Raw genomic sequence first — 18,573 nt, 5'->3', positions numbered from 1 at the left:
AGCAATCTGTGCATCTGCTTCACTATGACTCCCCAGGTCAGAACACACTCACTTTGCTGCAGCAAAGAAAAAAGTATTTCTTTACTATTGCAGGATGACATGAAGCAAAAACCTTCCAAGCAATCTGGTCCCTAAAACAATAGTGGCAAACACAAGAGAACCCCACTACAGTATTAGCGTTACTAATAGCAAGAAAACCATCTTACAACTATGTTGAATAGAAATATTTTGCCTTTCTTGGTTGAATTTGCATGAATATTGTACTCAGTTGCAGCAAGAAAGATTCCCTTGGTGCAAACTAAAGTCAGGGTGTTATCACATCACAGATTTTGTCCATTTCTTTGCTTGGTCCATTTATACCTTTTCACATGCACTCAGAAGTGACCCTCTGAAGACCACCACAATGAGATTAACAGGCAGATTTTCACCTTTACTCAGCAAATGTATGTGAGGATACCCGAATCAAAGAGGCTGCACAAAGAAAGATGGGAGGACACCCCAATTCTTTGGGACTGATAGATTTTTACACCACTCAGCCCAATACCTTGGGCCAGACTTTCATGAAGGCTACAGTCCAGCAAGTCCGTGACTAAATGCTGAAGTAAAGATGGGATTATCAACACCTCTGGAGTAAGAGAAGTGCTCCTTCAAAATGGCAACACGCACAAAATAGCAGGGAGGCTCCTAGGACAGCAGAAGTGATAAAATTCCCAATATCATATTCAGCACTTTCTTTTTTCAGCCTTCAGGTTTTAAATGAGCAAAAACCTCCCAGGAATACTATTCATTTTCTGTATCTGTTCTGAGTGGTCTGTGTGCTTTTTTTTTTTTATTTTTTTTTTTAAACAATCTAATATATTCTTAACATGAAATATCTAATGCTTGTTGCACAAATGTGTAATAAAATTTAGCCCTGTGGCTCTTCTACTGTCAAGTGAAATCGAATCCATGTGAAGCAAATGTGCAGCTTTAAAATTCCTTCATCTGAATGTTCTCATCTTTGAAGGGAGCAGTTCTGCTCTCCTGTCCCCCACAGATCAACGGGGATTTAAAGGAGCGGTGGGAGGGAACATTTCAGTGTTGTTTTTCTTCTTTCTACTGAGGGTTTTGGATAGCAGAGTTGTACCCTACTGCACTGAAGAAAATGAATCCTTTCTCAGAGGCATTGATTTTAGTAGGTATTAAAAGTATAGACAAATAGAAAAAGAAGAGCAGCCCCAGACATTTTTTAGAGGAAGGAAACAAAGAGGCCTGAAATATGGTACAAGGGATAGCTACTGCTAGGAGACAGCTTCACTTAGCCTAGATCCCACATCACTCAGGGCCAGTTCACTACCACGTTCAGAAGGAATTATTAGAGGCTGAAAGGGGCCACAATGAAAGGGGCCACTGAAGAGCCAGCCTTGTTGTCCATGTTGTTTCCTTTGCCCTTTATGACTGCTGTGTGCCCCTGGATTTTAAGCCCTATATGATCACTTCTAGGCATTTAAAAAGTGCTGGATGGAAGGGTACCATTAAAAAATTCTTCATGCTCAGTGACTATCCACAAAGTCCTAATGGAGAATAACACCAAACTTTGATGTCTGCCCTTATAATTCCCTCTGCATTCTACTGTTTTGTCTACCCACAGTTTCTCTTCTTGTTGTTTGTAATTGGAAAGTGTTTTAATAGCTCTTTCAAGTATTGATTAGGCCAGTGCTAGAAGAAGCGAGGATATGATTGATGAATATACCTGCTCATTTAAAATAGGTCTGAGGCAGCAATGAAATTAGTTGCTGACTTCAGTAATTTCATCACAAAATTATGCTCATGTAAGTGGCGAAGCGTATTTCTGCTGTGCAGTCAGAAAGTCAACTTTTGATGCTCACAAGAAAGAAGAAATTCTGCATGTGACTACTTTACAGCAACACAGACTGTTTAGTAACCATTCATACAGGAAACCCATACTGGTAAAGGTAGAAAAACTGCTTTTTAACCAGTCCCATATAGAATTTATGAAGTTGTTATATGCAGACTGAATAAATTACACTTTATCCTTTTCCAACTATACACTGCTGCTAGAAAGAACTGCTATACACACATAGTGAAAATCCATTCTGAGCACCATGATGCATCGATAAGACAGAAGTTGCCTTTGAAGGACAAAAAAACTCTCTGTCTTGATTTTGCTGGGTTTCTAATAGTGCAGCAGACAGGATTTCTTGGCTTTCTTAACAGTTTTAGGCAGGCAGCTGCCTAGTCGATTTCAGATGCTTTTCAAAGACAGTGATTATATCCTCTCAAAAGAAAAGGTGGTCAGAGTGACCCATGCCTTACCTGTTCTAATCCACATTGCAGAAGCCCTCACTGCAAGGCTGCAGCCACGTCACAGAGGTACACCTTCCAGGTCCTGCAGTCCCATTGCTCAGTGATTGGGCAGAGCTTGCAAGAAAATTGTTCCCTCTTGAGAAATCCTGAAAAAATCTGAAAGAGAAAGCAATATATTGCTGTCCAAAACTCAAATTATTCTTATATTTTCAGGGAAAAAAAAAATCTACAAATTCAGTTTTGAACTCTACCACCAAGTCAGTCACTCTCAAACACACAGAAATCTGTTGAAATCAAAGGCAAGAGAGACACTGCAGCAGAATGACTGTCTCAGCACAGGTTCTTGAAAAGCCTGTCTCACAGCTTCGGGCAAGCATTAAACTATGACTTAGCTTGTAGGATTGGATAAATTCTGTCCTGGGAGACTTTCTGCTCCCTGGAAGCACTCAAGGCCAGGTTGGATGGAGCTGTGAGCAACCTGGGCTAGAGAAAGGTGTCCCTGCCTATAGCAGGGCGTTGGAAATAGGTGGTCTTAAAAATCCCTTCCAATCTAACAATTCTATGATTCTACACTGCACCAGCCACTGCCAGAGAGAAGGCAAGATAGGACCAGTGCTGTGATCTAAAAGGGCAGGTTTCAATATTTAACAAGCTATTGTATATTGTAGAACTAAAATAAACAATGATTACAACCTGCATAATAATTATCTGGTTTTGTGTTATTTAACACTTGTGGTCTCTTTCCTCACACTCAGAAGAAAGAGGTCTGATGCACATCTAACAAATACTGAAACACCAACAAAAAGCAACCTGCCTCTTCTTTCTTTGCCAATCTCTTTATCTCACAGCAGTGCTGTTTACAAAGCAGTGACAAAGGCTGGTTAGGGATGCATCTTTAAAAAGTAATAAGGAGAAAGGAAGGAGCAGATATCCTTGAGATCAGATGATTCCCCAAAATGTTTGATCCTTCAGATCAAATGCAATATTATTCCTCCCACTGTGCGTGCCTGTGTGTATTAGCACCGGTTTACTGGCAGAGCAAGGCAGGTACTGCTGTCCTTAGAATTCCTGATCACAGTTGTGGGAGAATCACAGAAGACGGGAACAAACACTGTCCATTAAAAGACAGCCTTGAGTTGTTTTTTTGACGGTTTTCTTTAGCTTTAGGCTGATACTTTGGTGTTCACTCAAACCACTGAAGTCTCTTATCAGGGACAGCACAGCATAGAACGTGAAATAGAAAAACACAGGCAATCTGAGTTTCCTTGGAAAATATTAGAAGGCAAACTTTGAAATGTCTTAATTTTAAACTTCTTTCCCTTCACAATTATCTCTCCCTAAAAGAAAATTGATGGCAGTGAAGTGACAAAAGAAAAAAGGAAAAAAAAAAAAATAAAAAAAAAAGCAAAGAATAAGAAATTAAAACAGGGGGAGGCAGAAGGAAAAAAAATGAGAAGAAAAAATTACTTCCCCAGGGCTTCTATTCTGCTTTTTCATACATATCTTCCTCACCACAGCACAGGAAAATGATCTTCTATTAACCACATTAAACTTAATCATCCATTAAAAAGTATTATATTAATACCTGCCTCATGCAACAAAAGATCCCTAAGACAACCACATCCTTTCCTGTTGCAGGTGCTTTCCTTGATGAATTCCAGTTCATGTCAAAGGAAAACTTGGAATAAATGAGAGCTTGTATCACCCTCCTAGCAAACAGTTCTAACCTGGATTTGCCAATGATATGAATGCAATGGTAACACTGAAGTTTCCAGCAGAGCACAGTGGGGTTTTCCTTCCCCACCTCTCCTACGTGCTCTGCTGCTCACTGACATCACACCTGGGGACCTGACCCATCTCATCTGCCACAGATCTTCATGCTGCCCTTGATGGATCTGGGCCTGCAGAGAACATAAAGCCACTTCCCCCAGCACATTCTGTGTGATTCCCAGACACAAAGCTGCCATACACAGTGCTGCAGAGGAAGCACCTCGCATTCCCTCACATGTTACCTAACACAGCTTTCGCCATACCCCAGCTCAGCATTGGACTCACTTGGCAAACTACAAGAGACAAAGAAATCAGAGTCCTCCTCTTCATTATTTTACAGGTCTTGCAACATAAACTCACTGGATCAACCTGCTAAAATAATCTCATACTTTAAACTCTTATTTTAACTAGTTTGGGTTTTCAGGTAACCAAGAAACTTATCTTTATTTGGAGGCAATTTCTTTTACAGCTGCCTGTAATCTCCCAGCTTCCAGGCTGAAAATCATTTAAAAACAAATGAGCTTCCCTGCAGATAAAATTCAGAATATCTCCGAGCTTTCAAGATGATAAAACCAAAAGGCAGCGTTATGTGGGAAAAGGAGATGAAAAACAGAGGAAACCAGGAAGTCCCATAAAGTTCAGAATTTCACCTTAAGGCAAGAAGAAATGGGCAGAGAATAAACTCTTCATTTCCATGTGCCATTCTCTGGGAATGTGATGAGAGCAGCAGCAGAGCACATATCTTGTTAGCGCCACTCATATTCTTGTGTGGTTTTGTATGTGTGTGTTTGGACTCCAGCTGGGCCTTGTGCCATCATCTATTATATATTCACAGCTCCAGACTTCACAGCCAAGATTTTCAAAAAGCTTTAGTAGCTTGAGGTGCCTCCAACACTGAAACATCCTAAGGCAAGAAGCTTGGAAGCACTTGCAGAAACAGCGGCCTTATTTAAGGTTGCCTGAATGGGATGCTCACATGGAATGATAACCCCTAAACACCCCCTAGTCACCAGTTGGTGACAAAACCTGACAGAAGAATGAGGCATGTTTCTGTACATATAAGCTGCTGATAGAGTTGGTATTGGTACCATTCCCCTTCAAGTCATTTGTGTAAAACAAATGGGTACTGTACCGTACCCACTCAGAGCCAGTTATTTGGGTACAGATCCTAAACTCACAGCCTTGATGCTGCAGCAAGACGTAACACCTTTCTCTCTGCATTCCTCTTAGCAGCATGAAAACTCCACGAGAGCCAGCTCCTGCCCTCCCTGCTGATAGAAGCAGCAATTCAGCCTATACAAAGCAATAATCCAGGAGAGTTTAAAACAATCTTGAAAATATATAACTTGAGAACTATTAAGGAGGAAAAGTGTATTTGCACACTCACAGGCTGCTGTTCCTGGGAGCATATGCAGTTACAAGTTCCTGCCAGACAATTTTTGTGCTCCAGTAACCAAACAGAGGTTCCAATGCCACATGTTAAAAGGCGTTACCTCGTAAAGGGGCCCTCACGGCAGCAAAATGTTACAACACTGAAACAAGCACCATGTCTTTTCTTTGACAGGAGAAGGAAGAAGCAGCTTGACTTTCATCTCAGCAGCCTCCTCAGCACCTACCAGAACCCTAAGTGTGAAAAACACACTGCCTGTCCTCAAACAAAGGGGGAAGATCCATGCCAAACCATCATAGCAAACCAACTGATCCAATGAATCCCCACTTGTAGAGAAGAGATTATCAACACATGGCTAAAGGTGACACGATTCCATTTGTAACACCCGAGCAACTGTGAAGCTGCACTGAATTCATCTTACAGCAGAACCTCAAAGCTGCCCTAAAGGCACAATGTGGCCACGCAAAAATATGTTTCTTCACATGAACCAGGCATCTCTCTCTTTCAGTCCAACTTGTAAGTGTTCACCGTTGTCAAGAAGGGCTTCCAGAACTTTTATTTTCATTCATTTGGTTTATAGTGGAAGAATAAAGAGCAGAATAAAATTATCCTCAGTTCACTGATCCACACCAGCAGATGTCTGGCATTCACCCTCACCCCATTTCCATCCAAAGGAATTCATAGCACGATGCTCTAGGCTGCATCTCAGCCTAATGAACTTGCATTGTCTGACTGCAAAATACATGGCTTTGTGCTTGTGTTTTCAGCCTCATAAACATTTGTGGCCATATTTAAAATATCAAAGTAAATGGTTATTTTGTATTCAGCTTCATCATCTTGAGTTTAACTAAGTACATCTTCTCAGTGTTATGATATACGTTGTTGTTTCTATTGGATCAGCCAATTCAGTTTGCTAGTACTGAATTCTCATCTTTCTACTAAACAAAGGTGAAATAAAACAAAGCAGAGCTAAGACAGGAGAATTCCCAGCCTAGGACTGAGTGCCAAGCCTGCCTGTGAAAGAGGTCTTATACCAGTTCTGGGCACGATGGTGTCTCATGCCATGAGTTAAAGATATTAAATGCCTTTGGCTGCTGGCTTCAATTTTCAAATTGCATCTGAAAACAAAAGCCCCCAGACAGCCTGATGCTGTGCTCAGTGCAACCCAGCATTATCTAATCTAACTGTAAAATATTCAGTAGTTTCGAATTCAGTCGTGTCAGCTGCTGTCTAATTTCTGTCCCCCCTGTGGATTCCAAGTGCCTTTTCCATTCTTTTTTTTTTGGGGGCATGAAAATCTGAGCCAAAACAAAAAGGCAGAATTTGTAAGAGAACTTCTGCATCATCCATTCCTCCTTTTCTTGCTTTGCCAGTAAATGTTTGGTGATCTTTTCCATCAAAAAGAAGAATAAATAGTGGATACTGCAATGAGGTCACCTCCCTAACAAAGCACCTCAAGCTAAAACCTCTCTACATTTGCCAAGAAGAAAATATGAATTAAAAGAAAACAAAACACAGGCACAAAATGATTTTTTCATCCTGTAAAAGTTTCAAGATCTACAGCTGCACGCTTCTTCTTGAGGAAAAAACACTCCACTACTGTTCTCATTTAGAATATTGTCTAATTCTATGAATAATAGCAGACTAGAGGAGCTTAAAAAAGGATTAAATCAGGAGGTCTGAGGTCATGTTTCCAAACCAGTATGAATCTGTCTTAACGTATATTCATAAAACTTCTGCTGTTGGATTTTTTGTCATCGTTGCTGATGTATTAAGAAACATAACATTTTATCTTCCAAGTGCACTTTTTGTTTCTTCAAGCACGGAATGAATTAGAACACCTGGTTTCTTTCTGCATGCACAGTGTTTCCTCTCCCCTCTTGATTGCTGTTGATTAGTTCAAAGAGCAGGCAGGGGAAGTAAAGCACATTGAGTAAGATGGGCAAGTCAAGCACTTCCAGATATGAACAATAGCAGATGTTCTGAAGATGTGCCATAAACTCTCTAACGCATATCATGCTGGTAACTGAGATTTGCTATGATTATCTGTGGATACAACAACTTAAGGTAAATCAAATAATTTGCTACCTTGTGAAGATGGAGGAACTTCTTTTCTTCTGCATATATATGAAATAAATACCATGGAAAAAAATTATTAAGAAGTCAACTCTTAACAATACATTTTGCTGTAGGAAACTGAATACATGAAAATTTGCATCTGCTGTTCTTGTGTCCAAGACATTATGAATAACACGAATACTTCATCCAAAGCAGTAAAGACTAAGAAACTGCAAAAAGATAGTTGGGAAGAGAGAAAAATGTCATGTTTGAAACAAATCCCTTTTTTCTTAAAAATAAAAAAAATAAAAAAAAAATATGGAAGAGAGTTAATTGCTTTATAATGGAAAGAGTATTCAAGTATGAAAACAATTTGCAATTCTGAGAGCTGTTCTCTGTCTACAAGCGAAGAGTTCATTACCAGAGTTTTGTGTATTTAACATCAGTGCACTGATTTTCTGCTATCACTTGTCTGCTTGTATTAGATTGCCTTCAGTTTTATCAGATTCCAGTTCCATTCAGGAAGCCTTAGAAGCTTAAGACAACTTAAGGCAAGCATTTATAGGGATATGATTGCTTCTCAAAGCGAGGTAACCAAGCACCCTTCCTTCTCCAACCAGGAAAAGCACTGGGGCTTTTTTGAGAGGCTTGACCCTTCAACTATTTTTAACCCTGTATTTCACCTTACACAAGCAAGAGATGTTTCTAAAGTGGGGTGCTGGAACATCACCTCTATGTGTGGGCTGGAGCCTGCAGCCACATCCCAGAGACAGACCTCCCTCCTGAGCCTACTGACAGTCTTCTGAATCCTGAAAATAGTAAATATTTTACAGCTAATTGTGCATGTTGAGTCATTAAAGGACTTGAACAATGTAGAAGCAGTAATCCTTGTTATCAACTAGTCCTCAGTTACTGCTAATGCAAGATGGCTGCTCTGGTAACGTCAGTTATTAGTATTGAAGGGCAGCCTTGAAAAGCATCATTTGTGACCAGTTTTGAGCAGTTTCTTTGATTCAAAACTACTATTTCTTCCTCCTTTCTACTGAGCTTCAACTTCAGATGAACAGCTTCTTGTTTTTTGTTTTGGTTTTTTTTTAACTGATGCTTCTAGCACGTCACACTTCACTTACAACTGTACATCTGCAGTGAAATTAATCTGTTTCAACTCACGCTGATAACAGCCTTGTGATCACTTGAACAAATGATCTTCTCTAGGAAATGGGAAAAAAATATGGTGGGAAACTGCTTTAGGTTGGTCCAAGTGAAAAGTGTTCATTTTGTTGTTTGTTTTTTTTCCCAGGCAAAATCCCCAGATAAATCCTGATTAGCTTCAAATTGCCTAGTATTATTTTTCCTTATATGAATCTATTGCTTTTAACATTTCAAAAAAATATTTTATTTCAAAGGTTTTAGATAAAAATTCCATACTTAAAGCTGAATTATATTTCAATATAATTCTGAAAATACCAGGGGCAGAGAAGGGGATAAGTGAAAGTACCCCCCAGGAAGTTTCATCCCATGGTATTTTTATACCATCTTCAGTTAGGACTGTAACAGTCCCTCAGATAAATTAATTAAGCCAAACAATACAAAACAAAATCCTGTGTCATGTTCAAGGAACCTGCTGGGACCGATCTCAGCTACTGGAAGATCATTTAATGAGTACTCATTAAATTAACATCTACCCCCAGTGCAAGTTCAGCAGTAAAAGAAACAAGCAGAAGAGTTTTAAATGGCTTTTCCTGCTCTCTGGGCTCCTGCTGCCTCATTTGGTTCAGGCAGTTTGAATTCCGTGCCTCTGCACCCCCAGGAAGATGGGGTTGGCTGCAGAACAGTTTAACAAGACTTCCATTTTTACTGTAAGTTTGCAAAAGGAAGTTTATTAGCCTCAAGCACGTGCAAATAGCTTGTACCTTACTAAGCCAGGATAGAGCTGAAGGAATGCAACCAGGACAGAGATGTAGTTTGATCCCACACCATGTTTCATAAACTAAAAAGGAGCCTTTCTCTTATAAGTAGGTGATTTTGATGCATTGTACTCCTACAGAGACCAATATCAGTGTGCCACTGCTGCACTGCAATGCCTAGAAAAACAAAGAAATCTCCAATTTTGTGCTGACTCATATACTGTGAGTAAAACACACTTTTGCTTTGAACTAAGAACGGACTTGTTCTTCTTTGTTTTCACAGTCGTGCTGCTTGCTGACTTGATAGCAAACTTGGTTCAAACGGCATCTAAATGTGCTTGGAAAAGACAAACTGCTTGATATATATTTTTCATACCAAGAAACTACAGAGTAAGTTACTCTGTGTTCAGGATCACTCAACCAGCATCTAGTATTGGTGCGATGCATAAGGATAATGATGGCATGTTAGGGTAGCCTGCTGCTGTATTAAGAACATTGACTTTCTCTTGTAAAACCAACTTCTAATACATAATCTGGGCTAACGCAGACTTCAGTATCAGTTAAAGCAGAATAAAGAAAAGTTATTCAGATGTACAAAGACTCTGAAAGATACTGTATTCAAATCAATTCAAGGGACTGCACAGTTGAGCTGGAAGGAGTCAGGTACCAACAGTAAGGCCCTTGTCTCTGGGTCCCATCACCAGATTGCCATGTAAAACATGCTGCAGCCCAAAACTGTTGCAAAGTGAAAAGCAAAGGATAGTTTTCTAACAACAGACTGCCTTAAAAATGGGAAGAAAAAAAAAATGGAGCAGAGATCAGCACTTAGAAATATACTTTTTAAGATATAAATTACTAGGGGAATGCTTTCTAATAGTTAAGGATTTTCATTCCACCTGGAGTTTCTAGTTTTCTCCTCAGCATTATTTTATTGTGTTTAAGGAAGAATGAATTTAGCATATGCACACTCTCACTTTCTCTGTCTGCTGCTCCCTGAATCTGAAGCCCATTTCTCTCTGGCTGAAACTGAACTGTAATAATGAAACTTCCTTTTGTTCTTGAAGCTGACTGCTGGGTGTAATGGAGGAGCACTGAGGTCAGCAGAGAATCAACTAATGCATGAAGGACTGAGCATACAAGCTCTATCCAGAAAAACTAAGGTGATGCAGCATAAGGAAGTCTGAAGCGATGCTTTGCATTCTGCAGATCTCAACAAAGAGAGTTTCACCCAGCTGAAATCAGTGCTAAACTACGTTTGAAACTGAGCCAGATTTGGAGTCATTTTGCATTTACTCTGGCAGCTTGCAGGTTGCTGTCTAGCCAAACTTCTAAAGAGGCTGTTGAATCAGTGGCTCTGGAGCTCAGATTGCTTTGCAATAACGCTGTTGCATTCAGGTCTCTGCTAAGTCTACTTTAAGAGTAGACCAGAACATACGATGTAATAGAGCAGAATTACACCTTATGGCCAGCAGTGGTGCTCATCACACTGGAAGGAAGGAAACAGAAGCTGTACCCACAAACACAGCTTAAGTTTAAACAAAAATCTGTGTGATATGAAGGTGCTCTTCTGTGAATAACTCTCCTCTCCCTTCATCCAAGAGAAATGAATTACTAATGCCCTTGGGAAAATTTGTTTAATTGATCTCTACATGAGTGACTAGTTTTAACACAGATCCATATTTTCAGTCCCGCTTTAATATTAAAGAAAACCCCCTGCAGCAAGTCTTCCATAGCCTGTAAATTCCTTCAGAAATCTGCAAGAAATACAGATTTTCAGATTAGTTGCTCCTTTTCCATGCCTACAACACCCATGATGGGCCTGAAATATTCTTCCAAAACTCATCCTACGTCAAGTTCATTGCCATTACCAGCTGCGAAGGAACATGAATTACTCCTGAGCAAGAGAAAGGCGTGGGTGGAACAGTGGGAAGCATCCTGTTCTCTAATGGATATTTCCATTCAGCTGCTGAATCAGGGAACACTTTCAGATTAGTGTTGTCAGTGTTTGGAACACACATCTTAAATGCTATTGATTTTTAAGATGAGTTAATTTCTGCAATCCTTTGCCATTTACAGTGTTATAGATGAAGTCATCACCAGCTTTCTGGTGGCATTTGGAAATCCACGTTCTGGAGAGCTCTGAAGGAGAATGTGAAAGCGGAGCCATCTTCCCTTCCCTGATCATTGTTCAGCTACTATTGGGGAACACAAGCCATTAACCCATCTCTGTAGTGTTTTGTTTTGAACTGACTTGCACAGTCAGATTCTCTCAATTGACATCCACGAGCTTCTTTTTTAATGTGCAGTACTCATTGACCTTCAGCTGTCCATGCATTAGAGACAAGGTTAGCATATGTTCTCTTGCCTCATGAGCAAGGCAGCTGAAGCACAGGCATTGCCTGGTGTCAGAGCAATGTGCTGAGACATAGATCTTCTTCTGAATGTACCCAAACCCCACACAATACCATGATTTTTTCTTCCAGGTGGAAGAGATTACAAGAATCAGAAGCCAGGTTTTATTTATACACACATACACAAAAGCACATGGTCTGCATGCACACATCACTGTAAAACAGTCTCTTGCAGCCCAAAATTGAAAGATTTGTTCAGGCTTGCTTTAGCATGGCACCGACTTCTGACACTTTTTGTAGGCGTTACCGTATACTCAGGATTTGCTGCTAGCAAAAGCTGCCAAAAAGCCTTACTCTCAAACTCTCTGCATTGCTCCCTTTTGCAATTGCTGCCAATCCTTCTTCCACACAGAACAGGAACACCTACAGCAGGAGCTCAAAGAGCCAAAGGAAAGGCTCCTGCAAGCAGGTGGTAAAGGATCAGAAAGATAAAGAAAAAAATCCACACAAAATATACCTTCATAGAAGACTTTCTGCCAGCAGCCAGCCCCACTTACACCAGGAAAGATCCTGCTTGTATCAGCTTGGAAAAAGATGCTCAATCTGGCATCTAGATAGTGAACTGTACAGACCTTTTAGGACACTTAACTTTCTTGAAGTATCTACTGCAGAGAAGACTTGATTTATGGCTTCATTTACACTGCATTACAGCATTACACCAGTGGGTGACAGTGACAAGGCAGCACCAGAGCTGCATCTCCCCAGGCAGAATCAATGATGTCCAACTGCAAAAGGAAGGAATGGGCCATGTGCACAGTAACGTGAAGGTGCTCAGGAAAAATATGCATCTGCAATGCCAGCAAGTCTTCCATTCTCTTTTTCAAGACCATGCCCAAAAGGCACCTTAATGATGCAAGAGTCAATGTTATAATATTCTGTGCTAAATTTAAGTTTCATAGTAGTTTTTGGCAGTGAACCAGCGACACTGCAGAGATCTCAGAGACCCAAAGGCATCACATGAAACAGACCAAAAGACACAGCTATCATATATGAAAGTAAAGACCCAAACACTGGAGAAATTGTTTTACTTCTGACCAGAGCAGCTCCCAAGTTATTAGTAACAGTAACAACCTTGTGTTATCTCAAATACCCCAATCTTAGGCTCTTTCCTGAGTTCTTTGCTGAACTAGTAGTGAGATTAGTCAATGCTGTGTTCACCTACACATGAAAATTCCAATTATAAAGACCCAGCTGGATTCCACTGCACTAAATTCAACATGCACCAGCAGTATTATGAATCAGCATTCAGTCCTCAAAAATTGTGTAATGAAATCTCTGGCATTTTGTTCTGGAGTCGGTGATAGCTTATAACTGTCACCCTGTAGCAGATATGTCAGCACTGTTTTCCCCTAACGTCTCATTTTCCTAGTAAGTGTAGTTGGCCAACGAGAACTGTAAATTGATCTGTGCTTATCATCCCTTGGTTATTGTAAAAATCAAGTCCTTCTGAACTGGTGCCATCTGTATTCTGCAAGATAAAATTGTACCTAAACTTGTAAGCTTGATCATATTACTTTGAATGCAATATCAATTGCTTCTAATTTTAGCACGTTTTGAGATGTTTGCTTGCTTGCTGGCAGGCTGTCACTTTGACAAATGGGAGCCAGCAGGTATCTGAAGGGGAAATGATATTTATATTTGAGAAAGCACATCAGTAAATTTTCAAATAAACACCCCATCCTCTGCAAAACATCACGGGGGCAAATAGGTTTGACAAGCTTAACTCTCAAGCAGTTGGTCAGTTCAGAAATCTGGAGACTTTAGACTGCATCTCTACCAGTTGCTGCCACTCAGGTGAGCTCAGCCCCTGTGTGAGCAGCAGCTGCCACTCTGGATTTCAAAAGCACTCTATTGCAAAGATAGTCACTCTGCTGCAGCAGGATGGTGTCCATAACTCTGTATTTGGAAGGTCAACACATAAGAAGCAAAGCATTAAACTGCACTTCAGCATCAGATGGACAACGAAGCCACCCACCTCCCTGTTCAGCTGTCTGACAGCTCAACACCAGTGGGAATCCCATGGATGTTCAGGCTGGGTACACAGGTACACAGCCACGTTTCCCATGGTTTTGGCTTGGGCTGCCTTCTCCTGTTACAGCTGCATTCTGGCATAGGAAATACTGGTGGGAGAGATCCAAGCACACCGGCTGTGATTGGCAGGCAGTAAAGGGGGGCAAGGTAAGTCACAAGTGATAGAATCTGTTCTTCCGTCTTCTACATGATATTTCTACCAAACCACCTGAGATCTGATCATCCTTAAGGCCTAAAGGTTTACAAAACCTGCTTTCACATTCAATATCTCAGGTTTTGTTTCATGATAATTTAATTTTAATAGTAAAAGAGAGACAAGACCGAATATTGTTGATCTTGCACTTAATGAAAATTAACATTAGCCTTTAAGGCAAAAGTTACATGGAGTTTGCTTATCCAAACTCACCCTATTAGGGATTCGCTATGTAAACCATTTTCCTTGTTCTGTTCTCTACCTAAGGATAGTCTAAACAGATTTGAAAGGATTGATCAGCAAATATTTTAGACAGCTGCCTAAAACCAAGATATCTTTGAAAGTAAATTAAGTGGAAAAGCAGCCTATCAGGGATTTGAAAATAAAGTCCAGTTTCATAAAAGAAATTTGTCACTCCAGGTCACAGAAACAGACCATTGCCCCTTTGTTTAATATTTCCAAGTCACTTATCCAGTTTAGACTGGATACATCTGCATACATAGACTATAAATCTACATGGACTACAAAACATGTGGCAGATTGTAGCACATCTAGATGCAAAAATCTGTTTACAAAATACAGGGCTTTCATTACACCTTGGATCTTTCTGCGACACGCTGACCCTGGTAATGCTGCCTGATATTACAGAGTATTTTTCAATGCCAATTACAGGGCTATGGTCTCCTTCTGAAGCACGCATCTCATTCCTTGTTAAAGCATGTTCCTATCTTCACAAGCTCAAAAGAACAGATCCTTTTATTCTTTCCCCTACCCTGCTCCTGTCTCTTGAACCCTAATATAAAGCAGAAATTTTAACAAGATTTCAAGATTTAGCTTTCAGAAACAGAACAGAAAAAACATAATCCTTCTTAGCCAAGCGATGCCAGCCCAGACAGGGCAGTCCATTTGGTGAAGCTTTGAGCACTGAGCTATCTGGCATGCATTATTTTGCCTGATATCCATTACCAGCATTGAACATTTATCAACACTTAGACATAGATCCCTACACAGATCAAATCTAGAAGATACAACTCATTATGCCCAGTACCAGGACAGATCTGCACTTCCTTCATTTTCATATTTACTACCAGGGAGAAACACCAACATGAAAATTATATGAGATTGTTTATCATCAAAACTCATCTGTCTCACAGTTTAAGCCAATGTGTAGCAGCTTATCCTAGCATACAATTAATTGCACTTTATCCTCTGTAATAACTGGGCTTTTGCTTTCATTCTTCACCCCTCCTTTAAAACAGGAAACATTGCCAAAAGCCTACTATTCTATTTGTTCAAAGACTTTTTATAAACAATCGGGCTGGTTCACTAGAATTCTGAATTCTCTAAGCAGAACGTTAAAATGAGAGAACAAACTATTATATTCTCTATTTCAGAGATTCAGAAGTGCCTAAATCAGGCAGAACTTTAAGCACAAATTTGTACGTCAAGATGTTCCCGAGAGGAAGGAAAAGGATCTAAAAACATTTAAATGCTCACTATAGTTGTTCTGGTAAGCATTAATCATGCAATATTCAGCAGTAATTAGCTCTTGAAAGCAACCATTTCTGGGCAGAAGTTGCCCTTATTAAAGTAGGAAAGGTCAGCATGGAGATGCACAGTTATTTGCCATTCCAGCATTGCTGACGGAGAAGGGTGATCAGTCATCCCCTGGGTGGACAGAGGGATGGAACAGAAGGACCCAGAACGCAGCCCTAAAGGCTTAAGATATATGTATATATCATCTGATGAGCCTGATTTTGATTACCTCCTCTGATAATCCCGATTCTAATGAACCATCTTAAAGACACCTTTTACTACAGCTACCCAGTTTCTTCACACAGAGAGCAATGCCAGTAGCTGATGGTTAGTAACTGCATGCAGTTACTTCCAAAGAGAAAGGAGAGCAGTGTAACTGGTCGCACAGCAAAAATTCCTGTTTAGTCTCATATCACTTAGTATCTGCCACAGTATCTTGTTGTACAGCTCTCAGAGTGGTGCATACAAGCAGAGCTTCTGTGCTAACATGGGGCAGTAGCTGTTATCAACAAGACCAGCAGCTCCCCCACACAGGGAGTTCATGGAGAAGTAAATCCAGACATACTATGTCCCACCACCATCACCCTCTGTGACCGCACTGTTAGGACATGGCAATAAAAAGCTCAGTTATGGCAGGGAATATGAAGTAGGATGAAGGCTTTAAAAGGGAGGAGGGAGGAGAGCAAACAAACACCAGACTTGAAAAACTGGGAGAAGTAAGGGAAAAGTGCACTAAGTGTAGGGCTTTGAAAAGGGAGAAAATGGCACAGAACAACAGCATGAAAGTGCATGCCAGAATAATAATATATTTAAAAAAAAAAAAAAAGCAGAAGCAAATGAAAAAAAATAGTACAAAAAAAGAATTAAGAGGCTTAGAGTGATAGCTTTATTATTCTCCAAAAGCCCCTTCAGTACTAATAACAAGAGAGATTAAAGGTATTTCTTTCAGCAATCAAATTTAAAGATATTTCCTCTTACTGGATCTCATTCCAAATTTAATTTCAGCAAACATTAAATCCAGACCAGGGAAGACTTTCATATGGGCTAAAACAGGGTCAAAGTCTGAAACAAGCATCAAAAAGCAGCATGCTGAACAAAGTATCATAGCATAAGGATGTCTCTGTTTCCTTATTTGCTTTTCGATAAGAAACAAGGTTTGAATGGTTAAAATAAAGATGGCATGTTCTACCTCTCCTGCATTTATCCCTTTTCCAAGATGCCTTAAGTGGCTCCCACTCAACTCAGAAAGTGCTACTGAAGGCTTCAATACAATCACAATTTCTATCATAGCAGGACTCTACTATTTTACAGTGGAGGAGTCTCCAAGGCTAACACATGACCCAAAAGTTTTGGTTACAGTCTCAATGTGGACCCACAGCAAAGATCTTCATCTAGTGCCTTTCAAAGCAATGTTGTTTCAGTCCTCATCTCCTAGTACACATCTTCACCTTTCCGCATTGTTGCTCATGTCAAATGCAGTTCACTGAATGATGCTAACAAGCAATTAACAGCTCTGCAATAAAAAGACCACTCACATGAGAAAGGGGTTCTGTGCCCTGACTCCACTCCATGCACTGTGCATGGCAGGCTGGCCTTCCATCAGCTTGTGTGGGCTTTGCATTCATCCTTCTGCAATACGAGCTGCTTTGATCTTGCTTGTCTTAAACATAAAGCCTCAAGTTTAAAGTGTCACCAGCCCAGGTATTTATTTAAAAGGCTCTCTCTGAACTTGGCTGTGGAGTAGATTATTAAACTTCTTGGCTAAGTTACAAGTCTCTGATCTGAGACCACTCTGAGTTACAGGAAGCCTCAAAGCCTCCCAGAGAGCAATATGTAATAAAGGCAGGAAGGATGGAAGTACTGAATTGGAAGATCACAGAGGCAAGTTGTAGTTCTTTGTGACCATAACTGAAATCCAAATTAAACTAGAAAGCCTGGCAGACAGTGAGGCTCCTCCCCAATGGCTTGGGCTGCAGAGCCTCAGGCACACACGACACAGTGTGTTCCCAACAAGCAGCCAGACATTCACTCATGGGACCATAAGCAGCAACTCCAAAGGAATGGAGAGGGGAGAATGAGCTGCAAAAAAACTCCCTCAAAATCCCTACTGATAACCACAAATGTTACTGAAGTACAACTCTATGTATATGCATATGCAACTTATTGATAACAGAAAAACAAAGCCTTAATTGAAGACTGAGTTTGTGGGGGAACACGAAATAAGACCATTAGGAGAAAAGTGTGATTAAAAGAGAGGACTTCAGATCCGTGCAATCACTTTATTATATGGTACTGTGTGTCCTCACTGTAGCTAATAGAAGAACCTGAGCATTCTGTGCATAGAAACCAAATATATATTGAGGTTGTTAAGGGATTCCTCCATATTCAGGTGCATATCACTAGAACCCTAATGCCACTAGGGCCTGAAGTAGTTGCTGTATGGTTGTTTTCAGCTCAATAACCTGTCAGCCATTTATTTATATATAATTTATATATATTTATATATAACTGTGGAGGTCTTTTATGTTGTTTTGTTGTTTTTTCCTAGGTTTTGTTATGAATCATCAATAGTGTGTCTTAGTCTTAACCAGACATGGAACAACAAACTCTTCTTCTGGGCTTAGCTGGTAGATATGTGGCACTGCTTACAAGAAACATCCCACACCAAAGGCTCCCTGCCCGCTGCCTGTGGTTCATGAACCTCCTAGACATGGGACTTGGGAAAGCCCAGAGTTGGCACGATACAAACTACAACCTGACCCTTCCCCATTCAATGGCTGATACATGAATGGCTACTGTCCTTGGAGAGAATGACTTTAGAAACTTCTGAAGCCACAGAAAGAACAGCCCTAACTGAAGAGCATAAGCCACTTGATAAAATTAATAGCTTATATATTAAACAAATTTAGTGCCAAACTCTCATGCTTATCACATGAACATGCTCAAATTCATTAATAGAAACTTGTCAAT

At 40.2% G+C, this 18,573-nt stretch overlaps 1 protein-coding gene across 2 annotated transcripts in view; it reads right to left on the bottom strand.

Annotated features, from left to right (window-relative positions):
* Window positions 1–18,573, bottom strand: part of GALNT9 (polypeptide N-acetylgalactosaminyltransferase 9) — a 309,645-nt gene that overhangs the window by 139,793 nt on the left and 151,279 nt on the right. The window contains exon 3 of one of the 2 annotated variants that reach the window (XM_015877661.3): window positions 2,317–2,463. In XM_015877661.3, coding sequence (XP_015733147.2) covers window positions 2,317–2,332 — 16 coding nt within the window. In that variant the 5' untranslated portion in view covers window positions 2,333–2,463. Of the gene's footprint in view, window positions 1–2,316; window positions 2,464–18,573 lie in introns of those variants that run through there. The other variant, XM_085509388.1, reaches the window with a different exon arrangement.

Source organism: Coturnix japonica, chromosome 9, assembly GCF_054131305.1.
Source record: "Coturnix japonica strain WE chromosome 9, WE-NBRP24, whole genome shotgun sequence".
Lineage (NCBI taxonomy): Eukaryota > Metazoa > Chordata > Aves > Galliformes > Phasianidae > Coturnix > Coturnix japonica.
This window is presented reverse-complemented; position numbering and strand designations above follow the sequence as displayed.